The 20,834-nt window shown below is 40.7% G+C and overlaps 1 protein-coding gene across 3 annotated transcripts in view; it reads left to right on the forward strand.

The window, feature by feature from the left end:
• Positions 1 to 20,834, forward strand: part of GTF2IRD2B (GTF2I repeat domain containing 2B) — a 100,945-nt gene that overhangs the window by 51,704 nt on the left and 28,407 nt on the right. For all 3 annotated transcript variants that reach the window (XM_037815406.1, XM_037815407.1, XM_037815408.1), the window contains exons 4-8: positions 14,658 to 14,777; positions 15,800 to 15,983; positions 16,152 to 16,180; positions 17,646 to 17,700; positions 18,113 to 18,156. In XM_037815406.1, the coding sequence (XP_037671334.1) occupies positions 14,658 to 14,777; positions 15,800 to 15,983; positions 16,152 to 16,180; positions 17,646 to 17,700; positions 18,113 to 18,156 (432 nt within the window). The remainder of the gene's footprint in view (positions 1 to 14,657; positions 14,778 to 15,799; positions 15,984 to 16,151; positions 16,181 to 17,645; positions 17,701 to 18,112; positions 18,157 to 20,834) is intronic.

The raw sequence follows: 20,834 nt of genomic DNA on the forward strand, positions 1-20,834 counted from the left end.
CTCATCATATTTTTTTTTTTAATCTTCATTTTATTGAGATATATTCACATACCACGCAGTCATACAAAACAAATAGTACTTTCGATTGTTTACAGTACCATTACATAGTGGTACATTCATCACCCAAATCAATCCCTGACACCTTCATTAGCACACACACAAAAATAACAAGAATAATAATTAGAGTGAAAAAGAGCAATTGAAGTAAAAAAGAACACTGGGTACCTTTGTCTGTTTGTTTGTTTGTTCCTTCCCCTATTTTTCTACTCATCCATCCATAAACTAGACAAAGTGGAGTGTGGTCCTTATGGCTTTCCCAATCCCATTGTCACCCCTCATAAGCTACATTTTTATACAACTGTCTTCGAGATTCATGGGTTCTGGGTTGTAGTTTGATAGTTTCAGGTATCCACCACCAGCTACCCCAATTCTTTAGAACCTAAAAAGGGTTGTCTGAAGTGTGCATAAGAGTGCCCACCAGAGTGACCTCTCGGCTCCTTTTGGAATCTCTCTGCCACTGAAGCTTATTTCATTTCCTTTCACATCCCCCTTTTGGTCAAGAAGATGTTCTCCGTCCCGCGATGCCAGGTCTACATTCCTCCCCGGGAGTCATATTCCACGTTGCCAGGGAGTTTCACTCCCCTGGGTGTCTGATCCCACGTAGGGGGGAGGGCAGTGATTTCACCTTTCAAGTTGGCTTAGCTAGAGAGACAGGGCCACATCTGAGCAACAAAGAGGCATTCGGGAGGAGGCTCTTAGGCACAACCATAGGGAGGCCTAGCCTCTCCTTTGCAGCAACCGTCTTCCCAAGGGTAAAACTTATGGTAGAGGGCTCAGCCCATCAAACCACCAGTCCCCTATGTCTGTGGTCATGTTAGCAACCATGGGGGTGGGGTAGGCGAATACCCCTGCATTCTCCACAGGCTCCTCAAGGGGGCACTACATCTTTTTTTTTTCCTTGTTTTTCTTTTTTTTTTTTTTTTAACTTTCCCTTCTTTTTTAAATCAACTGTATGAAAAAAAAGTTAAAAGGAAAACAAACATACAATAAAAGAACATTTCAAAGAGACCATAACAAGGGAGTAAGAAAAAGACAACTAACCTAAGATAACTGCTTAACTTCCAACATGTTCCTACTTTACCCCAAGAAAGTTACCTAATATAGCAACAATTCTGTGAACTTGCTCCTACTATATCCATCAGAAATTAACAGACCATAGTCATTCCTGGGCATCCCCAGAACGTTAAATAGCTTGTCTGTTCTTCTTGGATTATTGTTCCCCCTTCCTTAATTGCTCTCTATTGCTAGTTCCCCTACATTCTACATTATAAACCATTTGTTTTACATTTTTCAAAGTTCACATTAGTGGTAGCATATAATATTTCTCTTTTTGTGCCTGGCTTATTTCGCTCAGCATTATGTCTTCAAGGTTCATCCATGTTGTCATATGTTTCACGAGATCGTTCCTTCTTACTGCCGTGTAGTATTCCATCGTGTGTATATACCACATTTTATTTATCCACTCATCTGTTGAAGGACATTTGGGTTGTTTCCATCTCTTGGCAATTGTGAATAATGCTGCTATGAACATTGGCGTGCAGATATCTGTTCGTGTCACTGCTTTCCGATCTTCCGGGTATATACCGAGAAGTGCAATCGCTGGATCGAATGGTAACTCTATATCTAGTTTTCTAAGGAACTGCCAGACTGACTTCCAGAGTGGCTGAACCATTATACAGTCCCACCAACAATGAATAAGAGTTCCAGTTTCTCCACATCCCCTCCAGCATTTGTAGTTTCCTGTTTGTTTAATGGCAGCCATTCTAACCGGTGTTAGATGGTATCTGATTGTGGTCTTAATTTGCATCTCTCTAATAGCTAGTGAAGCTGAACATTTTTTCATGTGTTTCTTGGCCATTTGTATTTCCTCTTCAGAGAACTGTCTTTTCATATCTTTTGCCCATTTTATAATTGGGCCGACTGTATTATTGTCATTGAGTTGTAGGATTTCTTTATATATGCAAGATATCAGTCTTTTGTCAGATACATGGCTTCCAAAAATTTTTTCCCATTGAGTTGGCTGCCTCTTTACCTTTTTGAGAAATTCCTTTGAGTGCAGAAACTTCTAAGCTTGAGGAGTTCCCATTTATCTATTTTCTCTTTTGTTGCTTGTGCTTTGGGTGTAAAGTCTAGGAAGTGGTCGCCTAATACAAGGTCTTGAAGATGTTTTCCTACATTATCTTCTAGGAGTTTTATGGTACTTTCTTTTATATTGAGATCTTTGGTCCATTTTGAGTTAATTTTTGTGTAGGGGGTGAGGTAGGGGTCCTCTTTCATTCTTTTGGATATGGATATCCAACTCTCCAAGCCCCATTTGTTGAAAAGACCATTATGACTCAGTTCAGTGACTTTGGGGGCCTTATCAAAGATCAGTCGGCCATAGATCTGAGGGTCTATCTCTGAATTCTCAGTTCGATTCCATTGATCTATATGTCTATCTTTGTGCCAGTACCATGCTGTTTTGGCAACTGTGGCTTTATAATAAGCTTCAAAGTCAGGGAGTGTAAGTCCTCCCACTTTGTTTTTCTTTTTTAGAGTGTCTTTAGCAATTCGAGGCATCTTACCTTTCCAAATAAATTTGATAACTAGCTTTCCCAAGTCTGCAAAGTAGGTTGTTGGAATTTTGATTGGGATTGCATTGAATCTGTAGATGAGTTTGTGTAGAATTGACATCTTAATGACATTTAGTCTTCCTATCCATGAACATGGAATATTTTTCCATCTTTTAAGGTCCCCTTCTATTTCTTTTAGTAGAGTTATGTAGTTTTCTTTGTATAGGTCTTTTACATCTTTGGTTAAGTTTATTCCTAGGTACTTGATTTTTTTAGTTGCTATTGAAAATGGTATCTTTTTCTTGAGTGTCTCTTCAGTTTGTTCATTTCTAGCATATAGAAACATTACTGACTTATGTGCATTAACCTTGTATCCCGCTACTTTGCTAAATTTGTTTATTAGCTCTAGTAGCTGTATCGTCGATTTCTCAGGGTTTTCTAGATATAAGATCATATCATCTGCAAACAATGACAGTTTTACTTCTTCTTTTCCAATTTGGATGCCTTTTATTTCTTTGTCTTGCCGGATTGCCCTGGCTAGCACTTCCAGCACAATGTTGAATAACAGTAGTGACAGCGGGCATCCTTGTCTTGTTCCTGATCTTAGAGGGAAGGCTTTCAGTCTCTCACCATTTAGTACTATGTTGGCTGTGGGTTTTTCATATATGCTCTTTATCATGTTGAGGAAGTTTCCTTCAATTCCTACCTTTTGAAGTGTTTTTATCAAAAAGGGATGTTGGATTTTGTCAAATGCTTTTTCAGCATCTATTGAGATGATCAATTGATTTTTCCCTTTTGACTTGTTAATGTGTTGTAATACATTGATTGATTTTCTTATGTTGAACCATCCTTGCATGCCTGGAATAAACCCCACTTGGTCATGGTGTATGATTTTTTTAATGTGTCTTTGGATTCGATTTGCAAGTATTTTGTTGAGGATTTTTGCATCTATATTCATTAGGGAGATTGGCCGGTAGTTTTCCTTTTTTGTAGCATCTTTGCCTGGTTTTGGTATTAGATTGATGTTAGCTTCATAAAATGAGTTAGGTAGTGTTCCATTTTCTTCAATGTTTTGAAAGAGTTTGAGTAAGATTGGTGTCAGTTCTTTCTGGAAAGTTTGGTAGAATTCCCCTGTGAAGCCATCTGGCCCTGGGCATTTATTTGTGGGAAGATTTTTGATGACTGATTGGATCTCTTTGCTTGTGATGGGTTGGTTGAGGTCTTCTATTTCTTCTCTGGTCAGTCTAGGTTGTTCATATGTTTCCAGGAAATTGTCCATTTCCTCTACATTATCCAGTTTGTTGCCATACAGTTGTTCATAGTATCCTCTTATAATTTTTTTAATTTCTTCAGGATCTGCAGTTATGTCACCTTTTTCATTCATTATTTTGTTTATATGGGTCTTCTCTCTTTTTGATTTTGTCAGTCTAGCTAGGGGCTTGTCAATCTTGTTGATCTTCTCAAAGAACCAACTTTTGGTGATATTTATCCTCTCTATTGTTTTTCTGTTCTCTATGTCATTTATTTCTGCTTTAATCCTTGTTATTTCTTTTCTTCTACTTGGTTTAGGATTGGTTTGCTGTTCATTTTCTAGCTTCTTCAGTTGATCCATTAGTTCTTTGATTTTGGCTCTTTCTTCCTTTTTATTTTTATTTATTTATTTTTTTTTATTTTTTTTTAATCATCATTTTATTGAGATATATTCACATACCACGCAGTCATAGAAAACAAATTGTACTTTCGATTGTTTACAGTACCATTACATAGTTGTACATTCATCACCTAAATCAATCCCTGACACCTTCATTAGCACACACACAAAAATAACAAGAATAATAATTAGAGTGAAAAAGAGCAATTGAAGTAAAAAAGAACACTGGGTACCTTTATCTGTTTGTTTGCTTCCCCTACTTTTCTACACATCCATCCATAAACTAGACAAAGTGGAGTTTGGTCCTTATGGCATTCCCAATCCCACTGTCACCCCTCATAAGCTACATTTTTATACAACTGTCTTCGAGATTCATGGGTTCTGGGTTGTAGTTTAATAGTTTCAGGTATCCACCACCAGCTACCCCAATTCTTTAGAACCTAAAAAAGGTTGTCTAAAGTGTGCGTAAGAGTGCCCACCAGAGTGATCTCTCGGCTCGTTTTGGAATCTCTCTGCCACTGAAGCTTATTTCATTTCCTTTCACATCCCCCTTTTGGTCAAGAAGATGTTCTCCATCCCACGATGCCGGGTCTACATTCCTCCCCGGGAGTCATATTCCACGTTGCCAGGGGGATTCACTTCCCTGGGTGTCTGATCCCACGTAGGGGGGAGGGCAGTGATTTCACCTTTCAAGTTGGCTTAGCCAGAGAGACAGGGCCACATCTGAGCAACAAAGAGGCATTCAGGAGGAGACTCTTAGGCACAAATACAGGGAGGCCTAGCCTCTCCTTTGCAGCAACCGTCTTCCCAAGGGTAAAACTTATGGTAGAGGGCTCAACCCATCAAACCACCAGTCCCCTATGTCTGTGGTCATGTTAGCAACCATGGAGGTGGGGTAGGCGAATACCCCTGCATTCTCCACAGGCTCCTCAAGGGGGCACTACATCTTTTTTTTTTTTTTCCTTGTTTGTCTTTTTTCTTTTTTTTTTTTTTAACTTTCCCTTCTTTTTTAAATCAACTGTATGAAAAAAAAAGTTAAAAAGAAAACAAACATACAATAAAAGAACATTTCAAAGAGACCATAACAAGGGAGTAAGAAAAAGACAACTAACCTAAGATAACTGCTTAACTTCCAACATGTTCCTACTTTACCCCAAGAAAGTTACATAATATAGCAACATTTCAGTGAACTTGTTCCTACTACATCCATCAGAAATTAACAGACCATAGTCATTTCTGGGCATCCCAGAACGTTAAATAGCTTATCTGTTCTTCTTGGATTATTGTTCCCCCTTCCTTAATTGCTCTCTACTGCTAGTTCCCCTACATTCTACATTATAAACCATTTGTTTTACATTTTTCAAAGTTCACATTAGTGGTAGCATATAATATTTCTCTTTTTGTGCCTGGCTTATTTCGCTCAGCATTATGTCTTCAAGGTTCATCCATGTTGTCATATGTTTCACCAGATCGTTCCTTCTTACTGCCGCGTAGTATTCCATCGTGTGTATATACCACATTTTATTTATCCACTCATCTGTTGAAGGACATTTGGGTTGTTTCCATCTCTTGGCAATTGTGAATAATGCTGCTATGAACATTGGCGTGCAGATATCTGTTCGTGTCACTGCTTTCCGATCTTCCGGGTATATACCGAGAAGTGCAATCGCTGGATCGAATGGTAGCTCTATATCTAGTTTTCTAAGGAACTGCCAGACTGACTTCCAGAGTGGCTGAACCATTATACAGTCCCACCAACAGTGAATAAGAGTTCCAGTTTCTCCACATCCCCTCCAGCATTTGTAGTTTCCTGTTTGTTTAATGGCAGCCATTCTAATCGGTGTTAGATGGTATCTCATTGTGGTCTTAATTTGCATCTCTCTAATAGCTAGTGAAGCTGAACATTTTTTCATGTGTTTCTTGGCCATTTGTATTTCCTCTTCAGAGAACTGTCTTTTCATATCTTTTGCCCATTTTATAATTGGGCTGTCTGTACTATTGTCATTGAGTTGTAGGATTTCTTTATATATGCAAGATATCAGTCTTTTGTCAGATACATGGTTTCCAAAAATTTTTTCCCATTGAGTTGGCTGCCTCTTTACCTTTTTGAGAAATTCCTTTGAGGTGCAGAAACTTCTAAGCTTGAGGAGTTCCCATTTATCTATTTTCTCTTTTGTTGCTTGTGCTTTGGGTGTAAAGTCTAGGAAGTGGCCTCCTAATACAAGGTCTTGAAGATGTTTTCCTACATTATCTTCTAGGAGTTTTATGGTACTTTCTTTTATATTGAGATCTTTGGTCCATTTTGAGTTAATTTTTGTGTAGGGGGTGAGGTAGGGGTCCTCTTTCATTCTTTTGGATATGGATATCCAACTCTCCCAGCCCCATTTGTTGAAAAGACCATTATGACTCAGTTCGGTGACTTTGGGGGCCTTATCAAAGATCAGTCGGCCATAGATCTGAGGGTCTATCTCCGAATTCTCAATTCGATTCCATTGATCTATATGTCTATCTTTGTGCCAGTACCATGCTGTTTTGGCAACTGTGGCTTTATAATAAGCTTCAAAGTCAGGGAGTGTAAGTCCTCCCACTTCGTTTTTCTTTTTTAAAGTGTCTTTAGCAATTCGAGGCATCTTCCCTTTCCAAATAAATTTGATAACTAGCTTTTCCAAGTCTGCAAAGTAGGTTGTTGGAATTTTGATTGGGATTGCATTGAATCTGTAGATGAGTTTGGGTAGAATTGACATCTTAATGACATTTAGTCTTCCTATCCATGAACATGGAATATTTTTCCATCTTTTAAGGTCCCCTTCTATTTCTTTTAGTAGAGTTATGTAGTTTTCTTTGTATAGGTCTTTTACATCTTTGGTTAAGTTTATTCCTAGGTACTTGATTTTTTTAGTTGCTATTGAAAATGGTATCTTTTTCTTGAGTGTCTCTTCAGTTTGTTCATTTCTAGCATATAGAAACATTACTGACTTATGTGCATTAATCTTGTATCCCGCTACTTTGCTAAATTTCTTTATTAGCTCTAGTAGGTGTATCGTTGATTTCTCAGGGTTTTCTAGATATAAGATCATATCATCTGCAAACAATGACAGTTTTACTTCTTCTTTTCCAATTTGGATGCCTTTTATTTCTTTGTCTTGCCGGATTGCCCTGGCTAGCACTTCCAGCACAATGTTGAATAACAGTGGTGACAGCGGGCATCCTTGTCTTGTTCCTGATCTTAGAGGGAAGGCTTTCAGTCTCTCACCATTGAGTACTATGCTGGCTGTGGGTTTTTCATATATGCTCTTTATCATGTTGAGGAAGTTTCCTTCAATTCCTACCTTTTGAAGTGTTTTTATCAAAAAGGGATGTTGGATTTTGTCAAATGCTTTTTCAGCATCTATTGAGATGATCAATTGATTTTTCCCTTTCGAGTTTTTAATGTGTTGTAATACATTGATTGTTTTTCTTATGTTGAACCATCCTTGCATCCCTGGAATGAACCCCACTTGGTCATGGTGTATGATTTTTTTAATGTGTCTTTGGATTCGATTTGCAAGTATTTTGTTGAGGATTTTTGCATCTATATTCATTAGGGAGATTGGCCGGTAGTTTTCCTTTTTTGTAGCATCTTTGCCTGGTTTTGGTATTAGATTGATGTTAGCTTCATAAAATGAGTTAGGTAGTGTTCCATTTTTTTCAATGTTTTGAAAGAGTTTGAGTAAGATTGGTGTCAGTTCTTTCTGGAAAGTTTGGTAGAATTCCCCTGTGAAGCCATCTGGCCCTGGGCATTTATTTGTGGGAAGATTTTTGATGACTGATTGGATCTCTTTGCTTGTGATGGGTTGGTTGAGGTCTTCTATTTCTTCTCTGGTCAGTCTAGGTTGTTCATATGTTTCCAGGAAATTGTCCATTTCTTCTACATTATCCAGTTTGTTGCCATACAGTTGTTCATAATATCCTCTTATAATTTTTTTAATTTCTTCAGGATCTGCAGTTATGTCACCTTTTTCATTCATTATTTTGTTTATATGGGTCTTCTCTCTTTTTGATTTTGTCAGTCTAGCTAGGGGCTTGTCAATCTTGTTGATCTTCTCAAAGAACCAACTTTTGGTGATATTTATCCTCTCTATTGTTTTTCTGTTCTCTATGTCATTTATTTCTGCTTTAATCCTTGTTATTTCTTTTCTTCTACTTGGTTTAGGATTGGTTTGCTGTTCATTTTCTAGCTTCTTCAGTTGATCCATTAGTTCTTTGATTTTGGCTCTTTCTTCCTTTTTAATATATGCGTTTAGTGCTACAAATTTCCCCCTTAGCACTGCTTTTGCTGCATCCCATAGGTTTTGGTATGTTGTGTTCTCATTTTCATTCGTCTCTATATATTTAGCAATTTCTCTTGCTATTTCTTCTTTAACCCACTGATTGTTTAGGAGTGTGTTGTTTAACCTCCAGGTATTTGTGAATTCTCTAAGTCTCTGATGGTTATTGACTTCTAATTGTATTCCATTGTGGTCAGAGAATGTGCTTTGAATAATTTCAATCTTTTAAAATTTATTGAGGCTTGTTTTATGTCCCAGCATATGATCTATTCTGGAGAAAGTTCCATGAGCACTAGAAAAGTATGTGTATCCTGGTGATTTGGGATGTAATGTCCTGTATATGTCTGTTAAATCTAATTCATTTATCAGATTGTTTAGGTTTTCAATTTCCTTATTGGTCTTCTGTCTGGTTGATCTATCTATAGGAGAGAGTGATGTGTTGAAGTCTCCCACAATTATTGTGGAAACATCAATTGCTTCCTTTAGTTTTGCCAGTGTTTCTCTCATGTATTTTGTGGCACCTTGATTGGGTGCATAGACATTTACGATTGTTATTTCTTCTTGCTGAATTGCCCCTTTTATTAGTATGTAGTGGCCTTCTTTGTCTCTCAAAACATCCCTGCATTTGAAGTCTATTTTATCTGAGATTAATATTGCTACACCTGCTTTCTTTTGGCTGTAGCTTGCATGAAATATTTTTTTCCATCCTTTCACTTTCAGTTTCTTTGTGTCCCTGTGTCTAAGATGAGTCTCTTGTATGCAACATATTGATGGTTCATTTTTTTTGATCCATTCTGCGAAACTATATCTTTTAATTGGGGAGTTTAATCCGTTTACATTCAACGTTATAACCGTGAAGGCATTTCTTGAATCAGCCATCGTATCCTTTGGTTTATGTTTGTCATATTTTTCCCCTCTGTCTATTAATATCCTTTACTGTACCCATACCGAATCTCTTTAGTACTGAACCTTTCTCCAAGTCTCTCTGTCCTTTCTTTGTTTCTCTGTCTGTAGGGCTCCCTTTAGTATCTCCAGTAGGGCAGGTCTCTTGTTAGCAAATTCTCTCAGCATTTGTTTGTCTGTGAAAAATTTAAGCTCTCCCTCAAATTTGAAGGAGAGCTTTTCTGGATAAAGTATTCTTGGCTGGAAATTTTTCTCACTCAGAATTTTAAATATATCGTGCCACTGCCTTCTCACCTCCATGGTCGCTGCTGAGTAGTCACTACTTAGTCTTATGCTGTTTCCTTTGTATGTGGTGAATTGCTTTTCTCTTGCTGCTTTCAGAACTTGCTCCTTCTCTTCTGTGTTTGACAGTGTGATCAGTATATGTCTCGGAGTGGGTTTATTTGGATTTATTCTATTTGGGGTTTGCTGAGCATTTATGATTTGTGTATTTATGTTGTTTAGAAGATTTGGGAAGTTTTCCCCAACAATTTCTTTGAATACTCTTCCTAGACCTTTACCCTTTTCTTCCCCTTCTGGGACACCAATGAGTCTTACATTTGGACGTTTCATATTATCTATCATATCCCTGAGGTCCATTTCGATTTTTTCAATTTTTTTCCCCATTCTTTCTTTTATGCTTTCATTTTCCATTCTGTCATCTTCCAGGTCACTGATTCGTTGTTCAACTTCCTCTAGTCTTGTACTATGAGTGTCCAGAATCTTTTTAATTTGGTCAACAGTTTCTTTAATTTCCATAAGATCATCCATTTTTTTATTTAGTCTTGCAATGTCTTTATGCTCTTCTAGAGTCTTCTTGATTTCCTTTGTCTCCCGTACTATGGTCTCATTGTTCATCTTTAGTTCTTTGAGTAGCTGCTCTAGGTGCTGTGTCTCTTCTGACCTTTTGATTTGGGTGCTTGGGCTTGGGTTATCCATATCGTCTGGTTTTTTCATATGCTTTATAATTTTCTGTTGTTTTTGGCCTCGTGGCATTTGCTGAACTTGATAGGGTTCTTTTAGGGTTTGTAGACCTATTGAAGTCCTTATCTCTAATTTATCAGATCTACAGCTTCGTGGAGTACACTTTCTCTAACTAACCAGCAGGTGGCGTCCACGGGCCACCTGTTCTCCACAAGCCAGTTCTCCCCTGCTTAGCCTTTTTGGTGAGTGGGGGAGTGAGTCTTGTGGGGTCCAATTGGTGTACCAAGCTTGCGTGTGTAGTTGGTGTTGCCTGCCTGTGTATGGGGCGTGTTTCTGGGCAGTCAGGGAGCGGGGGGTGGCTCTAACAATCAAATCTCCCTGGTGATCCTAGAGTTTTAAAGCTGCTGCAATAGTCTAATCCTTCAGTTCAGTCCTGCCACAGTTTTTCTCTGCCACTGACCCACAAGTCCTTGGTATTGGCGTATGGCTCCTGAGACTTGCAAGTGGGCCCCTCTTCCAGGCCGTGCACCCCGGGTCCTCTGTTGAGGGATGACTGTGCTATGTCACAGGTGAGTGCCGTCCCCCCAGGGCAGTTCTGGGCTGCTGGGCTGTGTAGGGAGTCTTCCAGTCTGCTGAAATGATGGCTGAATGGGGCTTTGTTAATTCACACTGCTCTACCTTCCCAACTCTGGGACAATCAGCTGAGGTTGCAGGGAAGGCTAATGTCCACGCCCAGTTTTGTGGTGTGTGCCTGTTATTTGAAGCACTTCCGTCACACTGGGTTGTCTGGGGCAGTTCTGGGCTATGGGGCTGGCGATGGGCAGGAGTGTTTCCTGTCCACCAGGATGATGGCTGTGAGCGGACACCCCCCTTTTCTTGGGAAGTTGTGGTGTTTAGTGAATTTTCTCAGCTACTGGATTATTGCGTTTTGTCTCAGATCTCTCCTAGTTCTGCTCTTGACTTGACCTGCCCAAATTGCAAGTCTTTGAAGCTTTCTGTATTGGGCTTCTTAGAGTAATTGTTTTAGAAAAAGAAAAAAGGATTAAAAAAAAAAAAAAAAAAAAAAAAAACGGCCCTCCTCAGAGATCTAATGGGTTATTGAAATGCTAAGAGACAAAGCAACCAGGGCCATTAAGGAAAGGTCCACAGGGCAGAGAGATCAGCTTTTCTTCGGGATTTGCATATGCGCCTCAGGGCCTGAGCTTGGGCCTGAGCTCTGCCCTTCCCCCTTCTATGTTCACCAGAACTCCAAAAATCCTCCGCTTTTATTTTGGAGTTTTTCGTGTTGTTTTTTTTCTATGCCTGTCTCCTCTCTGCTGGGCTGGCTGCTCTCAGATTCTCTGGTGTCTGGTCTCCGTCTATCTATGGTTGGAGTTTGGATCAGCAGAATGAGTTTCCGATAAGGGCTGCCACTGCAGTTCTCCCTTCTCCTTCCCGGAGCTGACAGCCCCTCCTCCCACGGGACTGAGCCTGGCAGGGAGGGGCGCGGGTCCCCTGGCCGCAAAAACTTACAGATTTCGCTGATCTCAGCAGTTCCACGTTTTCATGAGTGTTGTATGAAGTATGCCCAAAGTCAGATTGCTCTGTGGTGTCCAGTCCACGCAGTTCCTGGCTTTCTACCTACTTTCCTGGAGGAGTAACTAAAACATACAGCTCACCAGTCTGCCATCTTGCCCCGCCTCCCAGTCCATGTGTTTTGTACCTCGTCATCAGCAGCATTCTGGTTTTGCAGAAGAAATCTGAAGAACATAGAGTAAATTGTCTTTAATTCCTAAAATGAACCCACATTTAAATAAGTTAAACCCTCATTAAAAGAAATACTCTTACTTTGGTCCTTCCCAGAGAAAAAGGAAAAAAAATCTCAGGGCTTGTTAGGTATGTCAAGAAACAAGTATTACTCTCCATTGATAACCATTATTACACAGTAAAACATTTTTTCCCGTTTTTACTGTGGAACTTTCAGAGCCAGTGTGTGCTGCGAGAGTCCAAGAGGTGACATTAGTGAGTTGTGGCCACAGACACAGGGAAGGAAATCACGGTAGATCCTACACCTTTCAAGGCAACCATCTCACCCTTGTAGGTTTTCTGCCAAGTATTCAGTTAGCAATTTAGTCTTCCCTGGAACCAAGAAAAGGGGGGTGGGGGGAGTCCAGAAAGGTTTGTCAGAGCATAAAGATGCGGATATATGTGTATATGTGTGTGGATATGTATATATGTGGAGAGACAGAGAGAGAGAGGGAGAAAGCTCTCCAAAGATTGGCATAGGATGTTTATATGTTGCACCACTAAACAAATTTATCTCTCTTGTTCTGTCTCTACCTCTCTCCAAGTTTACACATGCACACACACATACTATCTACTTATATTGATTTCTAGGGAGGGAGAGATTGATGGATTGGTTCAGATGGACTTCCAAGATCCAAATTAGGTTCTCTACTATCAAGAAAATAGATTTTAAAACTGAAGCAATCTTTAAATAATTCAGTGAGGTCATAATTGATGAACAAGAAGCATATTCTCAATTCATTAATGTCAGCTGCCCATTGGCTTGACAATTCTTGAAATTTAATTACAATGTATTTGTTAAATTTGTAGTCACATGATAACTTTTCAGATATAGGGCTATTCATATTTTCTATTTCTTCTTGTGTCCGTTTCAGTAAACTTTATTTTTCAATGTATTTGTCCATTTCATCTAAGTTGTCAAATTTGTTGACATAAAATGATTAAGAATATTCCCTTCATTATCTTATTGTCTATATTGAACCTGTATTGATATAGGACCTGTATTGATATTTCCACTTTTGTTTCTGGTATTGATAACTTGTGTTTTCTCTCTTTTTTTTGGTGAATCTCCCAAAGAATTCACTGCTTTTACTTATCTTTCCAATGAACCAAGTTATGGCCTTGTTGATTTTCTCTACCAATGATCTGTTTTCTTCGTTACTTCTGCTCTTATTTTTATTATTTCCCTTTATGTATATTTTCTTTGGGTTTAACTGATTTTCTTTTCTAGCTTTTTGATTTGGTAGTTTAGTCCCCCCAGACGCGGAAATCCACCAATTTCAACATTTTACCACATTTGTCATTATTCTATCTATCCGTCTATCAATCCATCTATCTAAATATCATCCATCGATTGATCCGTCAATCCATTTTCTAAACACTTATGTGTAGGTTGTATACATCATGCTGTTTGAACACTTGATACTGCCATGTACATTTCCTAAAAATCAGAATATTCACTTTTGTGTGTTTATCAAGTTTGAGAAATTTAACAATTGATATAAAGCTTACAGTCTATATTCCAATTTTTCAGATGTCCCAATTGTGTCTTTTTGAGCCTTTTCTCCTCCCGTATTAGATCCTATCTAGAATCATGTATCACACTGAATTATCATTGTCTCTTTAGTTGCTCTTTTGTTTTGTTTTAAATTGTGGGAACATATAAACAACATAAACTTTCCCATGTCAACCACACCAAGCAAACCACTCGGTAGGATTAATCACATTCATTATGTTGCGGTACCCTCCATCACCCTCTATTACCAAAACTTTTACATCTCCCCTAACAGAAACCCTATACCCGTGTGCATTTGTTCTCCATTCCCCGTTTTTTTTTCCTCTCTCAACTTTGGGTCACATTTTCCTGCTTCTTCATATTTCTACTATTTTTTTAAATTATTTTATACTACGCATTATGGATGATATGCTGTTAAATCTGCTACAGAATGTTGCATTTTGTTCTGGCAAGCAGTTAAGATTACCTCGATCCTACGCGGAGGGTCGATTTTGTTTGATTTTGCCTCACCCGTAGTCTTGAGATGTGTGTCCCTCCTGGACTTTCAGGAGGTGTTTAACAAGCTTCTCTAACTTGGTAGGACTTGAATTCCAAACTCTGTCTTCCCAGCATCACACAACTGTTTAAATCTCTGCTCAGCTCTTTAGCTTGCAAATGTCTCACTTCCTTAGCATTTCACTACGAGCTTCTCTGTTTAGGGGCCGGGCAAGAATTTGAGAAACATTTATATGAAAGTTTTTGGGCTCCCACTGCTGCTACTCACTTCTTTCCAGGATTTTCACCCCTCAATTTCCAGCCACTCTGGCAGTCCCAACGTCTGATATAGATTTCCTCGCTCCACCAAGACGGCTCCTCTTTGGTTGACGGAAATGTAGGTACAAATACCTGCTTGTGACTCTGTGCTGACCCTTCGTTCACAGGCATTGCTGAAGGGCTGCTCGAGGTGAAACCTCCGTGCCCTGTGAATGGGATGCAGGTGGACTCAGAAGAAACAGAAATTCTCAGAAAAGCAGTTGAGGACCATTTCTGCTTTTGTTATGGTAACGGTCATGCTCAGCGGTAATTTCCTAACTAGTTCCCTAAGGAGCCAGTGTTTCAGATCATTTCACTGGTGTGACTGTTTAATATATTTTTAATAGTTTAAAGTCTTTCTCATAAAGTGAAGAGCCAGTTCTTTAGTACCAGATTAAGGGGTCAGGCCATCGAACCCTCCATGGTGACCAGACTTCTTTCTTGGCTCCAATTTTCAGGAGCTGCCACTCTGAGGCCCTGGAATTATTAAGGATGGTCAGGGTTGTTTCAGCCACACCCTGCCTTGTCTCTCCACCTGCCCATGCTTTCCACAGGCATTAAGAAAGGAGCTAGTTTTATACCAACACAGTGTTGTTAAAAGCTAGATAACCAAATAACCATGCAGGTGTTAGAATTGACTGCTCTGTAGGCACCTGAGCATCTTAGGGACCATTGCATCATTCTAGACCTCTCCACACATTTATGTGGCCTGCAGAGCCCTCTGAGCATTTGACTTTGGGGTTCCCCAGCATAGCGTATCTTGGGGTCTCAGGCTACGTTTCTCTATGAGAAAGGGGGCTCCAGCACTGTGGGGCTCGCCAGCCAGTGTATTCATAGGCTGATGAGGCCCCAGATGGTGACTTGAGGTCATGTTGACCTCATAACATTTTCTACAGGAAAGTTTGTCTTATTTACATGCTGTGAGACAGTGACAGCTGAGCTCAGGGTGGGGAGTTCCCGTTCTCTCCGGGCAGCAGCCTCGGTGACCAAGGGGGACTCTCATGCAGCTCTGGGTGAGCCAGGGTGAGCACCCCAAATTGTGCAAACTCCAAGAGATGAAGGAAAAGAGCCTGTTATTTTCGCTTTTTTAATAAATATTTTGACCCTTTGTTGGGAATTTTATTAACCTGGGATGTAAAGGAATAGGGCACTTTATATTTTCGATATGTCTTCACAGCCAAATGCACTACACATATTTGTTTATTACATTCAATTAAAGTGACTGGTGGAGTTTTGTGTTCATTGAAAGATGTTTTACCTCTTTTTCCAGGTAAAGCCTTAGGGACGACAACCGTGGTACCTGTTCCGTACGAGAAGATTCTGAGGGACAAGTCGGCAGTGGTGGTGCAGGGGCTTCCGGAAGGAGTTGCCTTTAAACACCCCAAGCATTATGATCTTGTGACCCTGAAATGGATCTTGGAGAACAAAGCAGGGATTTCATTCACCATAAACAGGTGACATGGCGTAGCCCTTGGTAACAGTTCATTTAAAGATAACCCAATAGCTGGATTTTAATGAGTTTGTTAATTACATCCTGTTAAATTTAGAAACCGATTATCCAGATGCTTAATATTCGTTTTTTCCTATGTTCACGTTGGGTAATGGTATTGGTTTTCTTGCAGGCCTTTCCTAGATCCCACGAATCAGCCAGGTAAGTGACAGCTTCTCACACACGCTGGCTACACTTAGTTGCTAAACGAGTTCAGCTTTTCTTAATTATCCTGCAAGCCCTGGTGCTTTCTAGGACTTGTTTATTCCTTGCTTTCTCTTCACCGAGGAGACCACTTCTGACGTTCCAGGGCAGGGGGCATGATGTTTGTAGGGGATGTAAGGCACAGACACACCTGCCAAAAGGGCTAAGCACAACTCCCCCAGCTCTGATGTGGGGGAGCTGCACATACAGAGGGCAGGAAGACCTGTCTTGCCCTCGTCTGTGGTAGGATGTGGATTCCGGAAGTCAGTTTATGGGCAAGGTGGTGGTGGGTTTGGGAGTGGACGTAGGCTGTGCGATCAGGCCCATGTTCCTGAGGCTCACGGTCTAGGAGCAGGAAAGAGACCGTCCAGCGGAGAACCTGGGGTGGGCTGTGGTGCTCTCAGGACCCTGGAGACGTCCCTGGGAAGGGTTAAAATTGGGTGATCCCAAGGGCTTTATGGAAGTGCCGGCCCTCAAGACAAGCAGGATCTCAGCAGGTGGTCATCCAGGAAGAAAACGAAGTAGAAGAGTGTTTGAGGCTGTGTGGGGTGAGCCACTGATGTTGAAACTTAAAAAAAAAAAAATGTAAAAACCCAGAATGCCTAACAATCTCTTTAACTTATGATGAAGAGAAAAATAAAGTAACTTTAATAGAAGTGTTTTGAGATCTGCTAAGGCCCATCTCATATTTTCTCAAATTTTTATTCTGAAACCTTGGGCTGTCACTGTACACAAAAGGCGAGGTCCAAAGAGGCTACCACGTGGGCCCGTGTTGTTAGCGGGGCGAGGAGACCTTGGTGGATGGTGGGGTCGCACAGGTGGCCAGGAGCACTGCCCAGCAAGGGTGGCCTCCAATCCTCCAGTCCTCCCAAGCCAGGCACCAACCACAGAGCAAGGTCTCTTTCCGGTGCAGTTGTGAATTCCCATGCACCTTGAGCTTGCATGAATGGAGGGGTTCACAGGGTGGGGGGCTGGCAGGTGACCCAGTGAATGTTGTCCCTGATCATTTGTGTCTTCATTATAGAATAATAATACTAATAGCAGCTGATTCTTACTGAGTGCTTGCTAGGCACCAGGTACTGTTCTAAGCCCTTTGCATGTATAATTAATCCTCGCACAACCACCATTTTCAGATGAGGAAACTGAGGCACTGAGAGATTTAGTAACTTGCCCGAGGTCACGCAGCTGGTAAGTGGCGAGGCCAGGATCCAAGCCCGTGCTTCCGGCTCCAGTCTGCTGTCCACCTTCCCCTCCCCACCCCGCTTCTGCCCACACAAGTGGACCCTGGAATACGGAGACTGCTCTGAGTTGGTCTTTCTCCCCCTCTACTGTTCCATGATGACCCAGAGCTGGGAGTTTTGGAATGTGTGTCCTATTTCCGGGTGCTGTAAGGGGCTAGTGTGTGTCTTTTATTCCTGCACAGGTGGTCACGTGATGGTGACAGATGCCGAAAGATCAATTCTATCTCCCCATGAAAGGTAAAGGATAACTCCAGGCCCTTAAAAAGTAAAATCCACCTCTAACCCAAAGTGTTAGTTTTTAGACTGTGAAAAGTCTTCCTAGTACCTTATATCTTTAGAGAGTCATGGGAAGGGTTAATATCCTGCTCTCTTATTCTGTTATAAATTCTTTATTCAAAAGGATGTTTGGTACAACTGTTCTAATTAAAAAAAAAACTTTAAAAAGGAGGTCTGGAATTAAAAGACTATATTTGACTGACAGCTTTAATTTTGTAACAAATTATTGAGAAAGTTAATGGTTTGCATGCAGCTGGATGGGGTGGGGGCTGGGTGGCATGGGATCCCAGGCATTTAAAGTCTGGGGTGCAGATGCCCTTGGTCATTCCCCCTCACCCCACCTCTCCTGATCAGGGTGCCCTTCTCCTTTCAGTTCTGGCCCCGTCAGAGTGAAAACTGAACCCACAGAAGATTCTGGTATGTACTGATTCTTTTTTTTTTTTTTTATTAGAAAGTATTTTATTAATAACAGTATTTATAAAACAATCTTCACTTTATGTCCTCAAATAAACTTTTTGATGTGCTAATGCTTTTAGAATCAGGTGTTTAGCAGGTTATCATTTGACTCCTTTCTTTTGTTTTTACTAAAAAAAAAAAGGAAACAAGGGTACTGACCTCAAAAAAAAAAAAAAAGGAAACTCATTGACCCCAACTGGGGCCATGTATTCCAGCTATGCAGAATTCAGCTGCAGAGTCTTAATCTCGTTTAAGGCATGACACGCCTTAAACTCTTGCCCATTTAATTTTAGCCTTGAATGCTTTCCAAAGCCCAAATATATTCTGCTTGTGTCTTGGGTGCTCACCAGAGGATTTGAAACCCCCAAGCTACCAGCGCTTCTCAGTAACTGCAGGTGTTCCCCGGGTCTCCCCAGGGGCCCTTTCAAGGACCCCACCCCACCTTCCCCACCAGCTGCTGGGCTGCCCTGAGGGCTTCTCTCCAGGCCTTCAAACAGGCCTCCTTTGTTGAGGACACTCTTCCGAGATGTGGTTCAGTTTAAACAAAAATATGCTTCCCGTTAATGTTACAGTCCACTGTGGGTTTCATGATGCGATGGGATGGCTCCAGCTGTCTGCAGCTTCTGAGAGCTCGCCATTAATCGGACTTATTTCCTGTCATTTTTGAGTAGCACTTGCTACACAATACAAGTATTTAAATGGTTTTGAATTTTTCATTTTTCTTTCTTCCTCTTTCTCTCTCTCTCTCTCTCTCTTTTTTTTTAAGGAAAGGCTGATGTAAATCTGGTTTCATTAGGACTTCAAACAAATTCCACATTTTACACTGTCAATTCTGGTTGCAACTGCCTGGATTTTACAAAAGGAATTTTTCTTTGAAAGCACAGCTAAAGAACACATGCTCATCAGATGTTCCTATTCATAGATTTGTTAGTGTCTAAATCCACCTGGAACTCGTACTTGTAATTTAAAATTTAATATAAACATTACAAAAATTACACACGCTTGAATTTTTTAAAAATTCTGGCTAGAGATACATGTATTAATAAGTGAAATCCCTCTTCACCCTTTCGCTCTCACCTGTCAAAATTCCATTCCCCCGAATTCTCTCTGCACATCTCACCTCAAATTCCCTCTCCATTTTAGAAGCAACAACTTAACAGTTTGGTGAAAATTCTCTCAGATCATTTGCAAACACACACACATAAATAGCTTTTTGCTTTTCTCTTTTTTAATGCCTAACTAGGCCTCCATGTGTCTACTTCCCTTCCATCTCTTTCATCAGATTACCTTTTTGTTCCATGTTCTAAGCCATTTCCTCAACTTAATCTTCCTTTCACTAATAATGGCCATCAGCTGGGTCGTATCCTGTTTCTGATTCTTCTACCAACGTTTCCTTTTTGGCAGTCATAGTGTTTTGTTTTGTTTTGTTTTGTTCTGTTCTGTTTTTGGCTTAAAGAATGGGAATTTATTGGCTCATGGTTTTGAGGCTGGGAGAAGTCCAGAATCAACACATCAGCAAGGTGATGCTTCCTCCCTGAAGACGGTGGCGTTCTGGGCTGGCTGCCTGTGATCCTTGGTCCTTGGCTTTTCTGTCACATGGCAGTGCCCACGGCAGTGTCTTCTTTGTCCTCTGGGTTCCATTGACCCAGCTTCTGGCTGCCCTGGTGGCTTCTCTCTGACTTTCACTCTGTTTATAAAGGACTCCAGCTATCCAGATTAAAGCCCAAACTGATTCATTTGGGCCACACTTTATCTGAAGTAACATCTTGAAGAGATCTTATTTACAATGGGTTCACACCCACCAGAGTTCAGATTAAGACCAAAAACATTTCTACAGTGGAGTACACAATTCAACCCACCATCTGCAATCACCCTGCTAAAAGAATATAGCTCCCTTTGAGGAAAGCTGGGAGGAAGATTAGCAGTATAAATTTTTGTCAGTGTAGCGGAGTCCTTCCCCGAGGGGCCCCAGCCTTCCCTTCATTCAAGGCGTTCTGGGTCAGTAACCTGTTCCAAGTCTGGGAACTGATGGATGCTCCATGACTCTCTTTTTGTGCTGTTCAAGTTAGACTTTTGTTTATTTGATCTAGAACTCTTCTGCTTATACAGATCAAGTAACCGTAAAGTAGAATGCCCATCTGTTTCACTTCTAGATACCTCATGATCAACTAGCCAAGGTCATAGGTCTCTGCAGGTCAGACAATTCTGATTACTGCTTTGACTCTGCTGTGTATTACATCAGCCACGCTCACCTTGTCTTTGGTGATTAAGTGCTGCCACTAGGCTCCTCCAACCTGGGATCCAATCATCCCCATTGTGTTTAAGGACCCAAGTTCAGTGGCAGCAGTTTCCACAGTAATATCGCAGTCATAGTTTTTTAATCTCCAGTTCACTATCCTTGTACCAACAGAGCTGTTAAAGTTTCAGAAGAGCCTGTAAATTAATGCAAAAGGGTCAATCCCAACGTGTGCCACACTGTCTGCTTTTGCTGTCGCTAACAGCAACGGTTCAGTTGTACATGTGCTTTTGTACAAAGTACCCCCAAACTCAATGCCTTATAACAAAGATCAGTTCTTTCTTGCAGCTCTGTGGGCTGGCTGGGCAGTCCTTCCCTTCCGAGCAGGCTCGCCCGGGGCCAG

The sequence above is a fragment of the Choloepus didactylus genome, chromosome 21, assembly GCF_015220235.1.
Source record: "Choloepus didactylus isolate mChoDid1 chromosome 21, mChoDid1.pri, whole genome shotgun sequence".
Lineage (NCBI taxonomy): Eukaryota > Metazoa > Chordata > Mammalia > Pilosa > Megalonychidae > Choloepus > Choloepus didactylus.